Here is a 26,288-nt window from a genome sequence, read left to right as displayed (position 1 = left end):
CTGTAATCAATAAAAGTCTAAAGGCTTTTACAATACTCTTTATACTTATTTGCTCCCGCAAGTTGCCTAATCCTGGATGCCGAGACTCCAACATGAGTGTCATAGGTAGATACGTAGGTTCCCGTAGATATATTATGTTATTTTCAACTTCGGATCCAGACGCATTCTATTAAAGATCTAGCACGTAGCACCCGAGTGGAACTCAGCTCCTCAATTGAAGTGTCAACTCTGAGGTCAATTGTCAATTTCCCTTCTGATTCTTGGTGTCTAATTGCTTACAGAGACGTCGATATGGGTACTCACATAATTTAAGGAGGTTAATGTGTAGTTATGCAACTAGAAGCAAAAGGAGATTTTAAACAAGATGTCTTACAAGTCTTTGCAGCTATGCATACGTTTTTTTTTCATAGTCATGATGAACATAAGTACCTACATTTGAAACAGTAAGACTATTCTGCATAAAACATATTTTACGTTCTTAAGATATTAAAGACGTAATTTAGAGTTTATTATCGTCAGTGTTATATTATTATTATTTGCCCTGTATTAAAAGTTTTGATAATACGTACTTGTGTACACCTGCAGTATTGATCTCAATATATTAAGGAGGAAAACAGTATTAATTATTTATGGTATCATGACAACTCTCGTATTATGTATATTTGTGGTTTTAATTCCAGTAAATATGATGAATAATTTCTTAGTCATTAGTGGAACAATTTTTAAATAAAGTAGGAAAATATGAAATTTAATTATTAGCATTAATTGCTCAAATTGCTAAATCTCTAAGAATTGTCAATTTTGTAAGCAATGCAAAGAGCAATATGAAAGGTGAAGGTCTTCTATTGTTCCGTATCGCAAATGCTAACCTTGCGAATATCCTGACAACACGTTAAATACGACTCAGTTGCTAAATAATTTCATATTAATTATTACAAGCGAAATGAAAGAAACATTTTTTACAATAGCGTTGAATTTGTTAAATATTTCATAACAAATAACCTGAATTTATAAAAGAGGGTTCAGGTATCCGTACCGCGAGATAAAATATAAGTTGACAGCCAGATTCAATATAATAAATTAATGAAAAGATGGGTTGAAAAAGATATTTGGATTTGAATTTTAAAAAGGCGGTGCGTTCAAACAACTGTCTGGTTGTGTTTGTTGAAAAAAGCGACGCTCTTTCTTCTATTTGCCTCTGACCTCAGTTGCTATTGACAATGGCTGCCAGAATGAAATATGGCTCGCCTCTAACGAAAATGAGATTGGGGCGATATTCTTCATGCATTGTGTGGATCATCGGCGAAGCGGCAAAGTTTGTCGTTTTGAACGCTTCATAAGTTTTTTAATCACATGTTAGCCGTGACGAAGGTCCAATGTTTTCTTAGGTATCGACCTGGAATATAAGATAACACATAAAAAGCCGTTTAAGCTCCTTCTAATATTTCGATGAATAAAAAATTACAAACCAAAATTAATAACTTCATAAGTAATGGAAATCCATAGCCTTAAAGTAATTTATCATTGTCGTTAAGGTCAAAAGCGGCATTTAATCGTATGATCTACTTATTCATGTTCATGTAACAGATAACAGACGATCAGTAACGTAGGTAACCGGTAGACCGACACAATAGTTGCCGACGAACCTTCTCAGAACCGGTCTCACTCCCGAGGGCAGCGTCCGCCGAATTTCGCGTCGACCACCCATCGCCTTCCATCTACACTTAACGCCTATATATTTTATTAGTAGAAACTAGAAATGCTATAGAATCGCAACCAGACCACCCGTTGCATTGATGTTGTCTGCACAATAATTTATATTGAACTTCGCGCCGTTTCTTAACGTAGGTATTTGGTATTGAGAATTAAATCTTTGTGAGTGCAATCATTTATATTGTAGTGGTCGGTGTACTGATCGGATGTACTTCCAGTCCATATTCAAATAATTCTATGGGATTTGTTTTTTATTTATTCAAAAACACCTTTTGTATTATAGAGATGATAGTTTTCGGTATCAGAGAAAATATTATACATAGCGCTAAGCCCATCAATCAAAGAGTTGGCAATAACATTTCTTAAATCAAGCTCCAGATATATTTCACAGCTAGCACTAGCAGATTAATAAATTTTTAACACATTTGCACGTGACGCAATGTACCGATAAATTAGTGCGCGTCTTTAAATTGAACTAGGGAACTAGATTGGTATCGCCTTGTTGCTGCCACATTTGCAAAGATGACGCATCTACTAAAATATATTGGCAATGATTATAAAGAATAACGTCCGCTCGAAGCATGTCGAATAACCGAAAAATTAAATAAATTGGTAATACAGTTTTGAAATTGGTTTAGAACTGAATTTACCTTATTTATCCACGTGTAAAAAGTGTAATTTATAGTAGGAGCAATATTACAGGTTATTTGAAACATTAACCGTCTAGAATATGATACTGGTTACCAATGACTGTGTTTAAGCCGCGATAAATCCCGAGGCAATAAGCCCAGCCCTGACTACAGTTCATTGAGTAAACCTGTAGTATCGGCGCGGGCGCAGCACCCGACCGCCCTGCCAATGTGTGCGTCTGTGTGTTGATCCTTTGTTTGTTGTAAGTTTAGAAGCTCGCGGGCGCCGCTCTCTGACGCGTTTCTGTACTTTTAACAGTTGTTATTGTATATTTATTGGGGCTGTTGATTTTTTCTCACAATCGATCAGGGAGCGAGATCAGTTTCATATTGAGGTATTGAATTATGTTGGGGATATTAACAGGTTGTTTTAGCTGGGAAAAACTAGGAGTTATGAAGATGTTATGTATTGCCATTTGCCACGGTATTATATTATCTTCTATTGAAAATTACAAATAATAAATAATTAAGATATTTAGTACGTTAATGCTGACTATTTTCTAGTAATTTCCTTTCAAGTACTATGATAGAGTTGTGGATGACCCGATGGGCAGGTTTCGAGTCGTAAGGGAAAGTTAAAACTTTCTGAATACTGATCGGTTAAAAGTAAAAGTAACTTCTATGTGGTTCGTATTTTAAATACATTATATAATTCTTGCATAATTGAGTCCATTTTATAAATTATCATTTTTACGCTACGCAAACAATTTACGGTACGTCACAATAACGTGTATATTTTCGTACAAAAGCTAACAAACGTCACGGAGTTGTAGTTAAACAAAGTGTAATTAGGTGTTCAAACAAACTGGAATCTATAATATCATTTACAAATGCAACATAGAATTGGAGCAGAAATAACAAATCGCAAAAAGTACGGTTTATTGTAAAATTAATTTTGCAATACAGCGCAAAGGTAAGTAACCTGACCTAGTTTTAAACTACGCAAACAGAGACGCTATTATTTTAGTTTTCTTGTGGTGCAATTTACACAATATATGAGCACAAAGCATACACATACACGTGATAAGGTATCAGGTAGAGGCTTTTAAATCGGTTATAGACTGCGGTTATAGATAAGTGTAAGTTTGTTTAGCTGTTCAAATAGTTTGGTAGCACCACGCGACTCTACCGAGAAATTATCGTTTACTACACAGACTACACAGTGCATAAATAAATTAAACTTTATTTGGTCTATTACTTATCTCGGAGCGGATGTTTAACAGTAATCATGTACTAAGATATGGTTTAGATCAATAAAAAGGGAGAAGTTTATTGTTTTCGAGTTATCTTAGTGTATAGGTAAACTAACCCAGGTAGAGCCGGGTAAAGAAGTAAGTAGACTATAACGATGTTGGTTAATTTCATCGTTAAAAATACAGATGTACATATTTTTATAGAACTTACAAGTGTTAAACTGGTTTGCTCATAAACGCTACGATTTACGATGCATATAACATAAAATATAGTACCCGACTAGGCTATGAGAAAGGAATATTATTACTCTTTTAAAAGACCTTTAGTAACGATGGCTTAATTAAAATATGGCGTACAACAATAATCCTTTGTCAGAAATCGAAATCGAATCGAAATGCTCTCACTCCTCCCCTTTCTTACTAGCTTTTACTTCATAATATTTTTTTCTAATAATTTGTGAAAAAATATACAATGCATCATTTGGTTAATGCTTCTTATTAAATGCTAGTAAAAATTATGAATCATGCATCAATTAACTGTTAGTGTATTAGTTGTAAGCTTCTTGGTTAGTTACAATTTTGACAACACATAAAATGCTTTCCAAAGAAATGCCATTCAAAGCCCCTTGTGTACCCAGTACCCACTGTCGAGTGACGTTAAAAGTAAAATCGCTGTTTACAAAACGTGTCGATGTCGCCACTCTGTGTCAACGTCCTAGCTATGTTATCTTACCTGCAGATAGATAGGGAGGCGAGGTAGCTAAATGGCGTAATTAAACGGCGCCGTCGAGACTTATCAAAATCGATAGATAAAATAATTTCGAAAAGAAAAGCTTCTATGGTAAAAACCATTTTAGCGGTGGGTTTGGCGTGTACGGATTTTCAAAAATGTAAAAAAAAATAGTTACTTGGGCATTCTCGAGCGCGTCAGATATTCATACTACGTATGCCCCAAGTGCCTCTGATAACAACGGTATACTAATCTGCCGGTTTGCGTGGTGGGGCTAGGCATATTAATTCGTCAAAAATGCACAAAAAAAAATTTTACTCGAGCGCGTCAGATTTTCGGAAGGGGTGTTAAGTAGGCCCCAAGGAAGCTCCCCTTAAAAAAACTGACGATTTCGGCGTGACGATAAGTTACGATGAATTTTTGAAAATGCAGAAAAAAAAAGTCCTTTTGAAATACTCGAGCGCGTCAGATTTTCATAGGGGAGGTTTATCTCGGTCTCCTGAAAGCATATTTTCTTAATCTGACAAAAATGTTGGTGGGTTCTCTTAATCTGACCGAAAAAGGTTTGAGAGTTTCTTTTTTTTAATCATCGTTATTTCATATCAATTTTTCTTAACACCCTCAGTTTTCGAGATATACTCAAAAAACCGGGAGTTTGAGTTTTTATGATGCTTCAAGTCAAAAAGTTTTAACTTTGGACAAAAATGTAAAGAGACCTTTTTTGTGTAAAATAAAATTACCTTTTTTGTTTATTCAAACTTTTTTTTTGTAAAATGTATCGTTCGCGACTTATATACTGCAACGCGTTTTTCGGAAGACGAAATGGCTCCTCCAGGCTTCCGGTCACGCGGAAACCGGCAGCTTTTATATTTTTAGTAAGTTTTAGATTATATTCTTCAAAATAAAAATAAAAACAATCGCGCTCGAGAATGCCGGATTAACGTTTTTTTTTTACAAGTTCGCGACCCTATAACTTGGCGGCGTCCAGGACTTATCGTCAGATTAGTTAAATTTAGTCTTAAAACACTAAAATCAACCCCCAATATCTTAATCTGACGCGCTCGAGTATTTCAGACTATCGATTTTTTTTTACTAATCTGATCGTCTATCCTGGGCGCGCGTCACTACTTAAAGAGCTAAATAGTTAACAAGGTTGTTCTATTAGGTCTAAGGTATCTCTCATATCTTAAACTGCCACGCTCGAGTATTGCAGAAAATTCCCCTCTTCGCCTCCCTATCTAAGAGAGACAATGTAATGTAAAATCAGTTTCGTCCTGCGCCATACATACTAAACAGTTATTCGTTGGTTATTCGCGACCGCAATCATGCCTGCATGCATTCTTCGAACTTTTATTGGTGTTCATAAAACTTAGGAAGTTTTACAGCTTTTTATAAATAATATTTAAATGAGTTAGGTACTAATTCATAGATTAATGCTTAACCGTTAGATGCTGTTAGTTTAGTTGGCGACATATTGATCATGGACCTAAAGTAAGTCCACTAGATTATTGTTTTTGACATATTAAAACCAAGATATGTTTTTGGGTTTTTCCTTTCCACAAAAGTTCACAATAACTTTGTTATGTTTATAGCCTAAGAGCTACACATTAAATTACACCTACGCATTTATTTATTCGTTTTAAACAAAATTAAATGCATTACTTCTGTTTTGTGTTGCGTTCCATGTCAATCAGTATAAAAGAAGCTGTTTCAGCTTTTAATATGCTGTATATGTAGATATACGATTGATCACTTTAAGCCTACCTATCTATGCTTTAAAACTGTGTTGAGTCACGCTTGAAAGTTGACATGTTGACTTGTTTGGCAATGACTTGACTAAAGTCCATATCATCGTTAAAAAGTGTAGACTAAACATATAAAAATAATATTAATATTAATTAAATATGAAAAATGCATGAATTATTATGCTAGGTGTTGCTAAAATATAGAGAAAACATATTTAAGTTTTTGAAGGTGTTAAACATAAAAATCGGTATGAAAAAGAAGATAAAATTTAAAGTGAAATCAGTCTACAAAATAAAAATAAATATTTTTTATGAAATACTGTTACAGTTCATAAAATGCAGCAAATAACTGAATTCTGACGAAACAATAAAGCCATTTAAAGAGTTATTGCTCTTTTAGCTGCTTTCCTCCGCTCTCAAATAACAGTCATGACTATTGATTTATCTGTTTTATTTTTGTTCTGCCCTGGCCAGGAATTATTTAAACAATTTTACCTCAGTACTATATTAAGTTATATAATTCCTGTAGGCGTGGTGCTTGTAATTGGTACACCTTGGAGCCGTGGGATCGCCGCTGGCGGTCTTTGTCGCCCGGCGTTTAGAGATAACTTATTTTTTATGTTTATTGACCAACATTCGTGGAATCGACGTAAAACAATATATCGCCTTGGACGTTTTAGACTTAATTGCTGTTGGTAAGGTGCAGTTCAATGAAATACTGTCAAAGCGGTAAATCAGTGACTTGTAGTTGTTTTTCTCGGAAAGTTGGGCGCGTCTATACACAGTTTTGCTTTTTATGTTTTTAAATTTAAAGGTGTTTTAATATTGTTTGAAATGTTTGATTTTTTTTTAATTAAAGTAATAGTGGTCTACACTTTGGACGATTTTAGCTTTCGGGCATATATTTATCTTAATATATATAAATCTCGTGTCACAATGTTTGTCCTCAATGGACTCTTAAACCACTTAACCGATTATAATAAAATTCGCACACCATGTGCAATTCCATCCAACTTGAGAGATAGGATAGTTTAAATCTCAAATTGTTTTAGAGAAAGCGGGCGAAGCCGCGGGCGGAAAGCTAGTAGTTATATATACCTGAAGAGGTATCATTGTAAGAATCTAAGGATTATAAATTATTGAATATGTTCAAAGCATATCGAAGTACATAATATGTAATAGTCGAGATAAAATCTGTTCTAGTTCACATCCATCAAAATAGAAGGGACATATGAAACAGTTAGGCAAGAACCGGTCCTTGTACATAGTGCCTTTCAATTAAAAGTAACCATTTATTATGTTGATACACTTACAGTAGATTATAAGTCGGCTTATTATCAAATATCCTTAATCCTTTGCTCTATATTTTCAAATATCTCGTTAAAGTGTTCAATTGGGTAATAATGATGTTTTGGTTTAAGAGATAAGAATAATTAGGTGCGTAATATGACTATTATGAGGCCAATTAACAGGGAAACCTATTTGATTTTGCATTCTTCTTGGATTGGCTGGTTAAGTCACCCTTGATTCATATTTTTTTTCTTCTTCACTGTGAGATGATTAAAATGATGAAAAGAAGAGGTTAAGATTGTATAGACTCAGATTTTGATCAAGGTCGACGTACAATTTTAGTGTGATTTCTCGAAATCAGTTTCATTTTAAATGAGTTCATTCAACGTCATAAAACATGTGAGCTACATTTGAAGCGTCGTTACATGCAACTACATAATCTTTATCTCGTTAAGTTAATCTTTTAACAGTAAATTATACAGTTGTCAACGTTGCGGCGCGTGTGGTGAAAGCAAGGTGGTCGGCCACACCTCTGCTTTCTTGTTCATTCAAGCTTGCGGCTTTAGGTACCATAGTATCTGTAGCTGTAGTATGTAGGGTTTGAGCTATTTACAGATTGAGTACGTGAATATTCTGATGTTTATTTCTTTGTGCTCTTTTATTTTTTCATGTTTAGGATTTTATCATGTTCGAATTATTTGCCTGTTAGTCCACGTTGTTATTTACTCCTTTGGTTTCTTAATATTGAATGCGCTATCCGATCTCTCACATGTTTATTAAATTTCAGAATCATTATGATCATTTTACAATGTGATTACAACGAAATTCCTGTTTTTTTATATTTTGGAATTTCTTATTACATTTCGATGCATAATCGAGTCCAGAATGTTTGATGGGTTACGTCACCCGCATATCCCTGGACCATGCAAGTTCAATACCAAATTACCTCCCCTGGTGACTCATGCGCAGTTCAATTAAAATGTTACTAGTGGGACATGTTCTGTACCTTATTATCGGCATTCTTTATGACGCACTCTCCATATTTTCCTTGTACACTTATGAACGTCACATGAATTTTGATGCAAATGAATGTACGTAATTATTGTTGGTAGAAATTGTTTTCATGTAACAGGCCTTACCTGTATTGCGTAAGCGGGGCTTCCTTGTTCCTAGTTTGTATCTCTCGCATCTATACATATAATAAATCTGTAGAAGGGTCAATTCTGTACACTGAAAATGTTGAAAAAATAAATACCAGGGGGGAATACTGGATCGATACCAAACCCAAATATGTGATTAAAAAAATTTTTGTCTGTCTGTCTGTCTGTATGTGAAGGCATCACGTGAAAACTAACGGTTCGATTTCGATGAAACTTGGTATAATTATACCTTATTATCCTGGGCGTAAAATAGGATACTTTTTATCCTGGAAAAATCCGTAGAAAAAAAAAATCTTAATTTTTCAGTTTTATCCATACACGTTGTTCTGTAGAACCGCGAACACACGTTGCGTATTATTATAGGCCATTATTATAGCCGTATTTGGGTACAATAGATATTTATAAGACGTCATTGTCAGAGTTACTCAAAATGGAGAAATAAACCATCCACGCGAAGACCGACATCCGCGCGGACGGAGTCGCGGGCGGAAGCTAGTTTTTAATAAATTAACAGGATAATACTTATGTAGAGAAATACCAGTTTTATTACGTACATATTATATGTAGTTACAATTAAGTTCTTTTTGTTATATTATGATGAAGATTTTCTTGTTTATTTCTCAAGGTTTGCGGTAGTGCAATTATGATTTTAATTAATTTTTGCTTCAACTAAAGTAAACATATAAATTCAAGACTGGTTTCTTGATTCATTTCGTTTTGTTTTATTATCATGTGCGGACATAATCGAAATCAGAACAATTTAAAACTAAACATTTAAAGAATTGATATCGTAACTGTTTCATTATAATCATCCTTAACATTCAGTATTAGAAAGCTTCCCATAATGTTTCCCCTACGGATGTAACGCTCTATACATTTATATAAAAGCATTTGAATTAGAGGAAACTGTTGAATATTAACCGCAGTTAGCTGATAGACAATGGTGAGCTTTTAGTAGTCATTGGTACAGTCATAAAGGCAATCGATATGTTATTGAATAGTCATTTCCCAATCGATGTTTTTGTTATTGTGATGAGTGTTATTATCGTTTCAGTCGTTTTTAGAAATATACAAACATACAGGAATGAAATCTGTTCTTTTAATATTACTTAAAATTTCACATCAGGTAGTGTATTTACGATTTGAGATAATGATAACTACGCGTGTTATTGTATAAAACAATAATTAATCACAATAACATTGTGCTTCTATAAATACATTAACCTTATCTATCAATACATAATAGTTATTTTTAGATCTCGCTCATACTTCGTATTGTTGTTTTGACGTCTGATATTCAGACTAAATATAGTCTCTTATTAGAAAATGAGGGGATAGCATTTTCAGGAAAAGCTCTACGCATAGGTTTAACAATGAAACTTGTATGAATTTAATTCAACAATGTTTTTCCAAGTACCGAATTAGTAGGTATTCGAATATAATATAGCAATTGAACTTTAAAGTTTAAAGTACACGATCAAACGTTGCAGAATGCGACAACAAGCGTCTATCGAGTGAAGGTAAATGTATCTATAATTAACAATGCCGTGTGCTATCTCAGTGAATCTATAAACAAAGAATTCTCACCCACTTCTCAAAGGTACAGCCTCGTTCTGTCAACACTGACCCACATAGTCGCATGCCGATATTTTTGATTGCATGATCGTTGGACGCGTCATCGATAATGTTCAGTGACATCATGCCGCCAAATATTATATGACAGAGTCGAATTCATTTTGTACGCTTTGTACGTATTTGTTTTTAAATAATTGATATTTATGAAGGAATACGTAATTGTTTGTCGTGCAGTGATGATTTACGATTCGAACGTGATATGAACACTTAAAAACGTTGTAGTTACAGTTAAACGTTTTTAGTAATTAAAACATTACATTTACATTTTCATGTTTAAATTAGATATAAGTTAAAACTTCAGCGAGGAAATAATTAGGATTTAGGACCGTGGTAACTATATAAGCATAAAATTCAGACTTCTGTTGCCGTCAGAATCCTGATTATCAATACTTTCTTTAAATTAATGAACAAAAAAAGGGAATATGTTCACAAAGCTTTATTAAAAAAGCTTTCGCTTCTACTATTAAAATTTCAAATAGAACACGTAGATAAAAGTCACCAAGTCATTACTTCAACAATGCACGAGAAAATTAATATTGCATACATTTCTTCCAACTCATCTTCGGTATTAATAGAGTTTTACACTACACAATAGATAGCTAAAAGTGACAAGAAAGCAGGTCAAATAATGGCCGTTAAATGTTCCAAAAAATTGCAATTTGTTGCTTCATTTGCTACGGAGACACCTGTAAACGTTGACAGACAATATGTCTACTTTCACTCAAGAGACTAGACCTCTCTGTAAGTGGTATTCGAACTATTGTACAAGCTGAGTCAACTGCTTTCCTTTATCGCTTTATGCACTTAACATGAATTTGTAGTAAGTATAAATGTGGACTCATTTTTAAGGGCATATTCATCCCTCATGACCAAAATCGCTATTTGGAGCACCAGAAATGATTCAGGATTCGTTCATTTGAATATGTTTTCTATTTCTATACAAAGTGTTACGTAAAAAATAGATATTAGTGAAATATAACACCTAAGCTTAAATTGATTTTCTATCGACAACAGTCGCTATGGACTAGCGAAATCTAGACCAAATATGACGCAATATCTTTGAGAATTGGTCGTATTCTACTTTCTCTAGAAACGTAATAGTTTGCATACATTTTAATTTAGGTATTTAGCTTTACGATATGTCGTAATTACCTACAGCAAGAGAGCTTAGAAATACACTCACTTCTTGAAAAAAAAAGGTTTAATAAATTTAGATTTGCCGAGAAAAATTCTTAGTATAGTGAGTACGGGTAAGTCCGGACATGGGGTAAGAACGTAAACATCAAAAATTCGGCGAATATGAGCATATTTATTTACGGGGGCAAAATTCGGTACGACTTCATTTTGTTTTGCATCGACCTTCAGGTTCTGGGCGTCGCTCCGACGAGCCGCGCGCCTGTAAAGTGAATTTCAAAAAAAATCGTCATAAAATCATTTTAGAGCGTAAAAGATCGGATATATTTTTTTTATCGACCTTATGCTATATTCAATAGAAGTGCATTTAAAAGCATGTCCGAACTTACCCCGAAGAGTACTTTTTTACCATAGTCATAAAAAAAATAAGTGTTGTTTTTAAACGCCTTAAAATCAGAAACTGTTGAGTTTATAAGAATAAACTTATTGTAGAGCAAAGCGATGCTAAATGAATTGTCATTTACATAAGTTTTAAGTAGTAAATCTTGAACTAGTGCTGAGAAAATCGGGCTTTTGCTAGATTATTTCAATACGTCTAAAATCCGTCCGGCGTCTTACCCTGACTCACCTTATCGCAAAGAATGCTGCACTTGAGAGACGAGAGTAGGCAGTCGGTTCTTGTTTCTAATAAAAAAAAGGTTAGAAACAGTCCTACAAGTGGACAGTGGTTTTATGCCACTGAATTTAAATTAACCATCATTTCTGCAAATTATCTTTTACATCTGCAAGTCAAACCATTCAAACCTACGTATATTTACAATCAATATAATATAGTAGGAAGAAATCTCTCTCCAGTCTCCATACTCCGGCAAGTGAATAAGAAAAACCCTAGCAAAGCGTTCCCACGTTCTGCCAACGCCAAAAAGCCAATTAGAATCAAGGAGCGAAGCATTTCGTCGCCCAAGAACGGATCGTTAGCGGTCAACCACAGGTCTGGGAGACGAAAATATGAGACTTTACGTTTATACACTTTGTTCTTTACATACCTATAAAATTTTATAACCCCCCGGCGGCTCGTTCAATTGAATTCCGTGAAAAATTTACTTTTACACCTTCTTTTTATTGAGTTCGCCGTAAATGTAAGTTTCGAAATATAATAGGTATTGATTTAAGATTAACATAAATCTATAATCTTTTATTTCTGAGTCTTTCTCTTAATACATAAATCAATTTTATAATAAAACTATTTATAATTCATATCGATGCATTTGTTAGAATTAAAATAGTAATATTACAAGAAATAAACGGAGAAAGTTCCGTTGACAAAATTCGTGATAATGCGAATAACGCAAAAATCAATATTTATCTATATTTTACTTTATAAGACTTCATATTACTTTATTATATTGATAAAAGATGAAAGAAATAAGTATAAGACGTGATAGTGCATAAAAATCAAAATGAGCTTTTGAGATTTATGAGTAAGTATTTCACTCAATTCTCACATGTTAGAAGTAGATATTATAATTTCGAATGTGAAATATAAATATTGCCGACTCATACGTGATTAAATGCTAATCACCCATTGACGTGATATTTTCTACCACTTTCTTCAGCGGTGTCAATGTAATCATTAAACGGTTAATATTGACATGACAGTCGCGTACGCATGACACGCGTGTCGAGCATTGTAATTGACAATGGTAAATCTATATCTATAGTAAAATCTATACACGTATCTAGTCCGATTTTATTGATATTTAAAATTATTATCAAATCAAAAGCTTTGAAGATGTAGATCTAGTACCTGTAGAATTGACTGTAAAATATGCGATACGTAGGCTTAACTTGTTCATATCATTATGCATTACATTATGTTCAATTTTAATATTACTTAAAATGTTAAATATGTACAATGTACATAGCAATAAAAAAACAACAGTTAATTTATTAATGTAACTTTAATTTCCTTAATACGTATACAAAATGTTTAATTACATATTATATATATTCTATATTCAGTAGGTAGTAGTTAGTAGGTATACTGGTCATTTCTTTATTTATTTCGTAATGTATATTTTATGGATTTTTAATCTGCATTTATGAATTAATTAGATTAATAATTATTATGATAACTCATGGAAAAACTAAACATTTTGATGTATTATCATTATTTTTAAATTACTTTATCAAAAGAGATACTTATATATTTCCTGGGTGAATTAAATGAATGGCGAATGAGTACTTTATAATAAATTCATTAAGTGATTTGTTAAAAGCTATTGAATGAATAAATACAAATGAATATTGATGCGGTTAGCTGCTCGTGAATGTATTCCAACCGTTTCCGTTCACTACGACGAAGGTTGTTACTTGTTACTATGCTCACAATTATATGATATAATAAATAATAGTAGGTATGTTTGATCTAAAGCTCTATGAGTACCTAGTAATATTTTTGATATATTAAATTCATATTTCAATGTAGCTACTGAGTTGCTCACGTTGCAGTTGGATGATACCCTTACTGCTAATTTGTATCACAAAATTCGACGTGATATATTGTCATACAGTAAAAATGCAGCCCTAGGCACTTGCAAGTTTTACTTGAGATAGAAATACAATATATTTGTTTAAACTTAATGAAACTCAATAATTATTTCATTTTCCACTTGTAGTGGTAATTTTTTTTCCACTGACCTTATTGCTAGCCCGTTAAATCTTAAAATATACGTTTGCGCTTATATGCTTCATTATAGTTTTATGCGTTTCAATAATAACATGATTACGACAGGTGGGCTTTCAATTCAGTAAAAACATGAACCTAATAGCCTTTTATAGATTATGAATCACTGACTCAACAAACAAGCTGTTTAAAATGTTTTTGTACGAGCATTAAAGTGACAGAGATAATTGAATTTGGACACGTACTTTGCGAGTAAATTACTGTCACATCAGAATCAAGTTTTCAACTTTGTTGTCCGGGAGCAATCATTGTTTTTATAACGCAGCACTTGAAGTAAACTGTAAAGTAGATACCTATATATAAAGAGCATCATTATTAAAAGATTATTATACATATAATTGAAACTGCGATTATTTTATAATTACCTACATACTTACCTCTGTTATTCACATATTTCATCTATATCATAAAAATAGGCTAATTGATTATTTTTGTACTTTTATTATATAATCTCTAAAAGGCGGCAGAAACTGAATTTCTCTTGAGACCTCTAATCTTATTTGCCTATAATTATATCAAATGTATTTAATCACAAGTGATAACTGCGTTAAAAACAACAGACTTCAAACTTGCACTTGCAAAATTTACAAATACCTACAGACAAAAATGCTCATAAAATAAAAACTACTGGGCCTATCTGAATAAAATTTTTACGGGACCAATTCGACACCATCCCGCATCGAACAAAAAAATAATCACGTAATTGATAACCTCTTCCTTTTTTTTTGAAGTCGGTTAAAAATAACGTTCTATTGGTTTCACGCTTACAATTTCGACCCTGCTTGTATATATAAATTACATATAATATAAACAGAGGTATTGTATACAAATTGTTTGTAGACCTTAGGATATGATAGGCAGACATTCCACGAACCGCAGCAACGGATGTAAATGTTGTCTAGTTTGTGAAACAAGCCTCGAAATGTAAACATTTGCCTCGGAAATGGTTTATGTGAAATGCTTTACTCAAATTCGACGATTTGATTTATAGTTCTACAATATTGCATCATTTTGCCAATATTGGATTTCAATTTTTATTGAATTATGATAAACATTTCGACATTTGTACAGTTGCAAGTTATGTAATTTTATTGGTTTGATGTAAAAAGTTGCATAGTTCACACTGAAGGACATTTGTTACCATTTGTGCATTAAAATTTAAATATTTTTATTTAAGAAATAAAGTCTAATTTTTGACAAAGCTTTATCTATGATACAGGAATATATAACAATTTCTTTTTTTGTTCACAGTTGAGTGAAGAAGTGCAGAGAAAACAAAGTGAATACCAAAAGTGTCTCGAGTCTTACAAGCAGATGAGAGCCAAGTTTGAAGAAAATTATCTTAAATGTGAGTATCAATTTGGTCTCAGTATAAATTAACACTATTTCTCATATATACTTTACTTAAAATTCCTATAATTTCTTCTGTAATACCTAAAACTACTACCTAATATCCAGTCCTAGACCTCCTTTTATGTTCTAGGTACTGCATGTTAAACTGACAATAAATATAATAACGAAACACCATATTTATGATAAACTCATAAGATCATGTGTTCCCCGACGAGTACAATATGGGGGTCTTCAAGCGTAGAGTGAACAGGTACCTTCTAGGGAAGCGCGTACCATCTTAGACCACATCTCAGCTTAACATCAGGCGAGATTGTGGTCAAGCTCTTCCCTATCGTCAATAAAAAAAAAAAAAAAAGATAACATATTCCATTGCGATTCCTTCCATTGAACTTTCGTTAGTAATTTCCACCACGCAGGTTTTATTATAAACATACAGCTAACCCACGCCAGAATTACTCTACCTATTGAACTACCCATTTCTAACTAAATATTTGCGTCTATGTAAACAAATGAATAATCGATTTTATGCCATGAAGCTTAGTTGAGCTTGCGAAGGAGAAATTAATTGGTATTTTGTATTGGTATCTAGTATTAATTTAGGTCGTATAAATTAAAGAAAGTACACCTATTGCAAATTAAGTTTGTACCGTTCCTCAAATGTCTACCGTTTTTACTTTTAAATTCTAGAAAATTCACACGATACAAGATACAAGAGATATTTTAATTATTATACAATTAAATTACCAAACTCCCCTCATTGCTTAGTAAGATTTAGCAAGCCGCTCATTACATTAGCTCGTGATAACAGCCACCTCTGGCGCCAGGCACAATTGCACAAACAGACATACCTACTTATCAGCTCACTTGTTTGTCGAGTACGGTGCATTTGCGTAAATATAGACTGTTATTTGTTCCATCGAAATTATAGAATATTGATTTAAACGTTGCATGAGCGGTAACCGCTTTCTATCACGACTACCCATGAGGATAAATGCATTCGGAAATGATAGGTTGTGCGTAAATGTTTCTTTTGATTCGTATGTTTTAGTCGCAGATCAAACTCTAGTTTTCCTATGATTTTGAGTATTAACTCTATGAGAGAATAACCAACGAATAACTCCAAAGTAGGCTATAAAAAATGGTTATATTTTTTCATGTGATGCCTCATTTTAAATTATTTTGGCAAATCTCTGAACAAACTATTTTTGGAAATTAAACATCATTAAAATTTATTGGATATATTTTTCATCAATATAATTTTTCTATTTTCCAGGTCCCACGAGTAGAGGAGGCCGCAAACTAGACGAAACCCGTGACAAGTACGGCAAAGCGTGTCGCCGCTTGCACCGAGCGCACAATGAATACGTGCTGCTGTTGGCCGAGGCGACCGAGTGCGAGCGCGCGTTGCGGACGGCGGCACTGCCCGCGTTGCTGGACCAGCAGCGGCGGCAAGGCGAGGCCACGGCCACCTCGTGGTGGGTTCTGTGCACATTGTGCCCGGCGCAGATACGGCGAAGCGCAGCGCAGCGCATTTTTAATTGACAATCTATTTTCGACATTGTTTTCATCAAAATAAAATTCAAAATCAAATAACAACAATTTATTTTATTTAAAACTAATTTATCGAAGCGTCAAACGCTAAAAGGTAGTGCGCTGCGCTTTTTTGAGCGTTATTTTAATTAGGATAATGTCGATAATAGTTTGACAATGAAAAGCGCGCTGCACTGCGCTTCTCCATATCGGCGCCGGCCCTAACACACGTGCTGCTATTGGCTGAGCGACGGACTGCGAGCGTGCGCTGTGGACGGCGGCACTATTATGTTTCTATTAGTATTTATGAATTATGGTGATAATAGGTGGAAGGAATTGTAACTGAAAGTACGGAGGAACGTTATGACCCGTAAAATAATTGATGGAATATGAAAATAATTTTAACTCGTAATATGTATTTTGATTTATTGTATAAGATTTGACCAAGAAAAATGCAAAAAAAAAATATTAACGTATTTTCGTATTTTTTATCATGATTTAAATATTACTCTGTTTTATAGGAAAGGGGTCCTTTTGGAGGTTGTTCAGAGATCGGACTTCAGCACAGACAAATTTAAGGAGATTCAAAGCAAAACTGAGACTACAGTTCAAAATCTTAGGCCACAAGAAGAATACAAAGAGTTTATGGAAAAATATAAGTAAGGAACACATTATTTATGTACAGTCTATTAAAATATAATTGAAGATATTTGGTATAATGTAAATAAGTGTTTTTGAATTTAAAAAAACACATCATATCTGTTGTTTTGCTTTCTGGTTTTAGTAATTACCTCATTCAAACTCATTTACATAAGACCCTCATTTGTCGATCAAATATAATATGTATTTGTGTACAATATTGTACCCAATATAAAGTCAATACTTTATATTATGTTAATTCAAAATTATCAAAATTTATAGTGATTTAAAAAAAAAAAGAGAGCGTGTGTGCCGAGCATACGTGTCAGAAGTGAAACCTCTTTGGCATTCAAAGATACCAAATTCGTCGCCTTTCTCCATGACGTGATGGTATTGCCATGAAATTTTACTCTCAACGCGCCTAAAGAAGTATCACCACAAAAAAAACTTTTTCAACTATGATTCTCTTTCAGATCACCCCCCTCCACTCCAGTGATATTTGCATTTGACGAGAGTCTAGTAGAAGATACAAGCGGGAAGCTCCAACCAAACCAGTTAACAGTTGACAACTTAACAGTAGAATGGCTGAAGGAAAAGCTCACGGAATTGGAGTCAGTCTTGCAAGACAATAGGGAGAAGCAGACAGCTCTACAGGGTCCGGAGATCATTGGGAACGGCGTTTGTAAGAACAATAATAGCATGACTAATGGAGTTAATGGGATTGATAGGTAATTGTTTATGTATTTTACGTTTTATTAGTTATATTTCCATGGTGAAATATAGAAATAAATCATGGTTTGGAAAAAAGTATGAAAATATATCAAAAATAAATCATAGGATTTTATAGTTTAGAGAAATTTTTTGTATTGTATTGTATTGTATTAGCCTGTTGTGTCCCAATGCTGAGCAAAGGCCTCCCCAAAGCGCTTCCATGAATCACGATCTTGTGCTATTGTAGACCAGTCTTTATTAAATTGGTCCAGTTCATCCCGCCATCTTTTCTTCGGCCTGCCGCGACGCCTTCTAGCTGTGTTTGGTCTCCACAAAGTCGTTATCTTGGCCCACAGTTCGTCCGGCATGCGACTAATATGCCCTGCCCAGCTCCATTTAAGCGAAGCAGCTTTTTGCGCTACATCGGCAATTTTAGTTTTGGAGCGTAGCTCGGTGTTTCGAACACGATCTGTTAATTTAACACCTAGTATGCTTCGCTCCATTGCCCTTTGACAGACCTTCAGTTTGTACTTTTGTTCATTTGTCAAGGACCAAGTTTGTGCACCATAAGTTAAAATTGGAAGAATACACATGTCCATAAGCTTCCTTTTGATGTTTAAAGGGAGATTACCTTTGAAGAAGTCTTTCATGGACCAAAAACTTCTCCAAGCATTTTCTGTTCGCCTTGAAATTTCGCGATCTTGTCTTGCCTGGAAGGAGATTACTTGTCCGAGATAAATGTATTCTTTGACATATTGAATATCTTCGCTATCGACTGTCATTTTGATGTTGGTAGAATTGGTCATAATTTTTGTCTTGGTCATATTCATTTTAAGTCCAACCTCAAGGCTAGCATTGCTTAGTTCTTGTAGCATTTCTTGTAGTTCGCGGGCCGAAGAAGCGAATAGGACGACGTCATCAGCAAAACGCAAGTTTGTTAATTTTGCTCCACCGATAACAATGCCCCGTTCAACCCAACCAGTCGTAAGTTTCCTAAATATATGTTCCAGAGTGCTATTGAATAATTTAGGAGATAATGGGTCACCCTGTTTAACTCCCTGTTTGATTTGAAATTTTGGACCAGTTTTCTGTAATTTTATTGACGCTGTACTTTTGTTATAAACATTTTTAAGTAGATTAATATATGTCGAATGTATTTTTTGACTTTCTAGTGCTTCAAATATTGATTTGTGTGAAATACTGTCGAAATTTTTTATGTAATGTGAAATACTGTCGAAATTTTTTATGTAATTTTTTATGTTCACTAAATATATATTTTGATATTTTATTTACAACTGTTTCCAAATTAGACTAATGTTCGTAGGATATGTTAATTCTATAATTTATTTGTCTGTTTTCTGCAATTCTGTGATGTATTGCTGCATAAGCTTATAAAAGCATTAGGTATCAATCAGTTTACTCTTATTTTTCTTATCCAGTACTTATTGAAGTTGAAATCTTGTATGGTGTAATTCAAAATTTTATTATTTTCCCCAGGCATTCCCCACCGCCCATACCAGTAACAACATCAGAACCAATCAAGCTACTAGAGCTACGGATAGCTGAGAGGAAATGCGCCAAACAGGCTGAGATGATCCGGTCAGCACTTGCTGAACTCGGCTGCGAAGAGGCTCCCAGCGGCTGTCCAGATCTCTCCGCTGAGACTGTAGGAGTTGACAGTCTGGATGGATCCACTGTGGACCATCAGGTAACCTGATAACTATTTGGTGATAGTAAAAATATTATTTGTTAATTATTCTCACAATCGCATATTAAAAGGACGTCAAAAAGTGTCCGGTGGTATAAAACATCCATTTAAATTGTGATCTTATTACGTGATAATAATGTTCAAAGTCAGTTGAATACATTTAATGAGTATACACTCATTAAAGTAATATAATTTTTTGAGTGTGAATGTGTCCAGTTGTTTATAGTACGAGCACAGAGAGTGAGTTATAATATTATCAAGAGTTTTGAAACTGTGATTTTTATTTAAATGCAGACAGCTCTACAGGTTTCTAAAGGTTTCTAGAAATTGCATAGTGGCAACTAGGATTGTTATGGTATCAAGATTAATTGCTTTGGGTTTGGTTTTTCGTCTGCATTTATCACATTATTTAATTTTCGCGAGGATATTTAATATTTCACAAGTTCTCCTGTACGTCATTTCAACGCATTTATCGTAAGAAGAACGTAAGTAACAATATGTAACAAATTAACAATTAATATTTTACCAAGATTTTACCTATTTAATTCATTGTTAAAATTCTTAAAAATATAATAGAGTAATGGAGAAAAATTGTTTGCCAAAAAAGTCACATGTTCGAAAATGATAGTTCAATTTGAAAATTGCCTGTTTATGTTGATTCATATATTCTTTTTAAATAACTTTGATATCTAGATAACATAAATGATTCGCTTCACTGGCTGTGGTATTGGGTCCTATACTCAGAATCAAATTTATAAATTCTGTGATTACAGAATTTAATGTAGCTTGAAAGTTATATTGAAAATATACATTTAATTACGTCAGCATATATGCTAGTATAACTAGGTGTAACCAAACCATCAGGACCGTTCGTCCATCGCGTCCAAAGCGTCCCTAGACGCGCTGCGGCTGCACCTCCACTCCATAGTCCCCCCGAAGCCGTTCCTTCGGCTCTTCACACGGCCCTTTCGTCGCAAGTCTGCTCCAGCTAGTCCAGCCCTACCGCCCAAAACGTACAGGAGCAGTAGCGAAGGCCCCGACCCGGTAAAGCTTGTGCGCACGCTCCGGAATAAACGGATCGTGCTCAGAGCCGTCCGGAGCAAACGGATCGTGCTCAAAGCCGTCCGGAAGAGATGCGTGCGGTGTGACGTTAGACGTGTGTGTAGATGTCGCTTGGTGAGTGCTGCGGGGTGACGCGTTTGTGGGCTTTTTGGATATTTCTTATGGATTTTTAGCTGCTTGGTGGATGTCTCGGTTAAATTGAAGTTTCAATGTTTACTATAAATAATACTCTTGTAAAAATTTATTTCAGTTAATTAAAATTTCTTAAATTACACAGGTTTTATTATATCAATTGAATTTCTGATAGTATCGGTTAAAAATTTCTCATTAATTTTGAATAGTTAGAATATAAAATTAAAATCTGATCGTAGTATCCTATTATCTTGTACTAGTATCTCCAAGTTTCGCGGCCCACAAACAGCGTCACTACCGGCGTAACAGACGCATGGCATGACACGCATGCTAAAAAAGTTTAATCACGTTGAGGTTGCGAAAGATCGCGGTATATTTAGCCGCCGCGCATCCTGGCACGCGCGAACTTCGCACCGGAATACGCTTTACATATAAAATTAAAATAGCACCGGTTCGTTCACAACACAATTTCAAAATCAAGGTGATGCTCGAGTCGTTCCAGAAATGATCTGTTTACGCGACGTTTCGGAGTTTTGCGTCGAGCTCGTAATAATTCCTGTGAAGTGATAATAAAATTGGAGCGTTTATGAGGCCGTTAATATTAATATGGATCCGTTCGCGATGTACATAACTAACGGTGACTTGCCGCCGGTGGTGATACCGCGCAGGAAGAAACGCTTGAAGCAATTACAGCTGGAGCTGGAGAAGGAACTGGAAAGGGAACTTGTATGTTGTGACGTTTGTTTTGCAGCTTCTGTGGTATTGATTACCGTCTAACGTGTGATTTGTGCATGACTAATGAGACGTTGTTTTGATGTGTGATCAATAAAAATGTATTTTTTTGTGTGTTTTCTGTATTCATTTTAAATTTTAATGTAAAGGTATTGCTGCCTTTTATACATATAATGTTTTTATAGGTGTATTTTATGAAACATTCAAAACAGCCATTTAAATTTTCCGTAAATAGGAAGGCATTAAAATTTCAAACGAACTTATAATCGTGCTGCCACGTGTCGCTCATAACAGCTGATATCGTTTTATGGAATGATCACGTCTATCGATGACGCTAATAAAAAATTGTGTCTTTATTTATCACAAATAATGACGACGGTCACAAGCAAGAAATGACTGAACTATTGCTTAAAATAACCGAAACAAGCAAGCAATTTTATATTGCATTTATAAATTCACCTTTCACCCACGCGCTGGTCCTCATCAATAAATATGCTTATCTCGCTCTTGCCCGTGTTCGTAGGTGAGTGCAAGCGAGACGGAGCGCTCGCTGGTGGACCAGGAGTGGTTCCACGGGGTGCTGCCGCGGGAGGAGGTGGTGCGGCTGCTCAGGAGCGATGGAGACTATCTAGTGCGGGAGACCACGAGGAATCACGCGAGACAACTGGTGCTGTCTGTTTGTTGGGGACAACATAAGCATTTCATTGTGCAGACTACGCCAGAGGTGAGAATTTTTTTTTAATTTTGACTTATAAAATTGTTTTAAAATTATATAATATGGTTTTAGGATACAGATAAAATGTTAAAGCATCTTCAGTACTGTTATATTTTAATGTTTTGCTATTTTGAACAAAAGATGGCGTTATGTGAAATGTTAGAGTATACAAATTCAGGTTAACTACAACATTTGTAAGTCAAGGCTTTCTCGACAATTTAACGATCTGTGATTGATGGATTTGTCTCTCTTGATTAGAAGAATAACTATTAAAACAAGAATAAAATCACGTTTAAAATTTGTGAGGCAAGCGGAAGTTGACCTATTTAGTATTTTTATGGTATAAAAGGATTGTTTTATTAAAAACAATTTTGCTTATATCTAATAAGCTTTAGTAATCTAATCACTGCACAGCCTGCCCTCGACCACATATTTTGCAGGTCTATACAATGTATCTCTTTTCATCACTTATTATGAATCATATCTGTTTAGAAACAAATAAGAGAAAAGCGAGGAATGCGGGAAAAGCTATTTGTGCGTACGAAACGTTGCGTACCGGGGACTGTACAAGTACTGACTAACACTATACACCAGGGCCACTACCGCTTCGAGGGTGCTGCGTTTCCCTCAGTCGCTGAGCTGGTGGCGTGGCAGAGGGCCAGTGGGGTGCCCGTGACCGCACGCTCCGGAGCCCTACTGCGGCGGGCAGTGCCGCGGGAGACCTGGGAACTGAATAATGACCACGTGCAGCTGTTGGATAAGATTGGCCGGGTGAGTTATGGGTGTGATAGGAATATGGAACAAAGGCCACTAGCACTTCTGAGCTGGTGGCAAGGATTATATTACAAACCGAAATGTTAAAAAAGTCAACAGTTTTTTTAAATAAGTAAAATGCTTCACTTCAGAATTTCTCAGTCAAGAAAACTTACATAATTCTAAAACTAGGAAAAATCGGCTGACATAAATGGGGTATATTCTGATTCACGAAGTGAGGAATCTAAAAAAAATATTGTCGTCAAGGTTTGGGCCATCCTGTATATCCTTTGTCTTAGAGATATCTTTACTTTGTAAAGAGAGAAGTATTCAATATGTCCATCCAGGGTAACTTCGGCGACGTGTACAAAGCCCGTCTCATCACCACGGGCCAGGAGGTGGCGGTGAAGACCTGCCGAGTGGCTCTACCAGAGGAACAGAAACGCACCTTCTTGCAAGAAGGTCGTATTCTCAAGCAGTACCAACATCCGAACATTGTGCGGCTTATTGGGATAGCGGTGCAGAAACAGCCAATTATGATCGTTATGGAACTTGTGTCAGGTAAGGTTTTGTTTGTGTAAATAAGGAATTATGATTTAGTAATATTGTTGGTGATTAAATTGATATACTTAACCCTTCTTAGTAGGTCGATCGCTATAAATCATCATCAGGTGTCACTTGAAGAAGAAATACTAAAATATTAAATTTTTTAAATTGTGTGCACCTATTTGATGTTTTGTTTCTGTTATTTACTAGCAGGATCAAAAACTATCCACTTTTATGGTATAAAGTTTGAAACAATTCAACATTCCTACAAAATATTACTTCCCATAAGCAGTTTCTGCTCGCAATCCTCCACTTTCAGTACCTTTCCACACATACATAAAACTTTTAACTACCCTCAGGTGGTTCTCTGCTCACGTTCCTACGAACCCGAGCCCAGTCGCTCAGCAGCCGCTCCCTACTATGCATGTGTCGTGATGCTGCAGCCGGTATGCGATACCTTGAGTCCAAGAGCTGCATACATCGAGATCTGGCTGCTAGGAACTGTTTAGTTGGAGATGATAATATTGTGAAGATTTCTGACTTCGGCATGTCAAGGGAAGAGGAGGAGTATATCGTGTCGGGAGGCATGAAGCAGATACCTATTAAGTGGACTGCGCCAGAAGCTCTCAATTTTGGTAAGTACCCATATAATAATTATAAGGGCAAAGAACTTGACGTAACCTACCTCGAGTCTGAGAGCTTCATTCACCACGAGACAAATAAATACTGGTAGCATGTAGAAGTTCCCTAGGTTTAAAATCTATATAGTTATAGACATTAAAATTGGACTTTTTTAGTATTAGTGGAAATCGAATGTTCAATTATAAAATTCTTAATTTAATATGCCTATTCTAGTCGTATAAAAATCCGACTATAATAAATATAACCATATAACAGGTAAATACACATCGCTGTGTGACGTGTGGAGCTACGGCGTGCTGGTGTGGGAGATATTCTCGAAGGGCGACACTCCGTACGCGGGCATGAGCAACTCCAGGGCTAGGGAGAAAATTGATCAAGGTATGCTATTTTTATATATCATACATACATAAATATTTTCCAATTTTTAGGGTACTATTTTTAATTGTTATACATAATAGACTTCATAGATAAAACCTTAGCAATTGTTTTTTAATGTACGCAAAAAAAGAGCTTGTGTGCCTAGCACACGTGTCAGAAGTGAAATTTCTTTGGCAAGATTCAAAGATACCAAAATTGTTGCCTTACACCATGACGTGACGGTATTGTAACGACGCGACCTTGAAACTTTACTCTCAACGCGCCTAAAGAAGTGGACTTCAAAAATATTATTAACATTTAACTATCTTTTTACTATCAGGTTACCGCATGCCAGCGCCAGAAGGGTGTCCCGAAGAAGTGTATGCGCTCATGCTGCGCTGCTGGGAGTACGAGCCCGACAAGCGGCCTCACTTCAACCAGATATACACAATCATTGACAACATTTATAACAGATAATATAAATTTGTTTAGTGATCAGCTGTCAAATGTCAACGTCATTGACAACATTTACAATAGATCAAGTAGATAATGTAAATTTGATTAATGATCCGATGCATGGTAAAATAATCTAGTATAACATCATTGATTTACTATGTACTACGTGCTAGAGAGGACATCGCTACTACACTATTTGTAACACGAGTCAATCGTCTGAAACCAATTTTTTTTGTTACATTGATTGGTTTTAATTGATAAGTTTTTTCATATTTTTTTTAATAAGATAAACAATATTTATTTGTTACATTGATTGGTTTGAATTTGTAAGTAATAAGAGGCAGAATATATACAAAGTGAATGACTCACAAGCCGCCCCGCGCCGCCGCGCGCCGCGCACAAATTTTGTTCGTGGTGTCCTCTCTATACGTAGTAATAACACCTCAATGTATAACACGGTCCAATTTCCCTTTTCTTCCTTTTCCCGTTGAGAAAAAGAGGGTCAGAGTAATTTTTGAAACATTACAGATGTACTGCATAATATTGTTTTACTATGTTTAAAGGTAGGTAATTGTTAAAGTAGGCTCATAATTAATTTCGTATGCTAGCAGCGTATTTACTTGGTATTATAAACCCAAACAATTTAATGTTAATCAGTATTTTTTTATTTTATTAAATGGATTAAGATTATTAATTGTATTGTGTTGTATTTTTATCATAGATTTTTAATGTTCTTTTATAAGTCAAGGTGCGAATGAATGAAAATGAAATTTTATTAGAAATTGTTATGAATTCAGTAAGGATGTGATGATCTCTTGAATTTGGTTTTTGGCGACAAAATTGAAATATGTATGATAATTAATTTAAGTACAATTTATTTTAATTTTAGACATTGACAATTATTTTTAGCTTATCAG

General features: G+C 34.8%; 1 protein-coding gene across 3 annotated transcripts in view; it reads left to right on the top strand.

Moving 5' to 3' along the window:
• LOC123694734 (tyrosine-protein kinase Fer) overlaps positions 1–25,574 on the top strand; it is a 35,373-nt gene extending 9,799 nt beyond the window's left edge. Inside the window, exons 3-14 of one of the 3 annotated variants that reach the window (XM_045640232.1) lie at positions 15,287–15,383; positions 16,662–16,863; positions 17,440–17,577; positions 18,031–18,285; positions 19,766–19,976; positions 20,841–21,020; positions 22,426–22,626; positions 23,212–23,388; positions 23,718–23,931; positions 24,276–24,551; positions 24,814–24,936; positions 25,256–25,574. In XM_045640232.1, coding sequence (XP_045496188.1) covers positions 15,287–15,383; positions 16,662–16,863; positions 17,440–17,577; positions 18,031–18,285; positions 19,766–19,976; positions 20,841–21,020; positions 22,426–22,626; positions 23,212–23,388; positions 23,718–23,931; positions 24,276–24,551; positions 24,814–24,936; positions 25,256–25,392 — 2,211 coding nt within the window. In that variant the 3' untranslated portion in view covers positions 25,393–25,574. Of the gene's footprint in view, positions 1–15,286; positions 15,384–16,661; positions 16,864–17,439; positions 17,578–18,030; positions 18,286–19,765; positions 19,977–20,840; positions 21,021–21,042; positions 21,897–22,425; positions 22,627–23,211; positions 23,389–23,717; positions 23,932–24,275; positions 24,552–24,813; positions 24,937–25,255 lie in introns of those variants that run through there. The other 2 variants (XM_045640234.1, XM_045640235.1) reach the window with 2 other exon arrangements.
• The last annotated feature ends 714 nt before the right edge of the window (positions 25,575–26,288 follow it).

The sequence above is a fragment of the Colias croceus genome, chromosome 10 (assembly GCF_905220415.1).
Source record: "Colias croceus chromosome 10, ilColCroc2.1".
NCBI lineage: Eukaryota > Metazoa > Arthropoda > Insecta > Lepidoptera > Pieridae > Colias > Colias croceus.
Note: the sequence above shows the minus strand (reverse complement) of the source record. Positions and strands in the feature narration are given on the sequence as shown.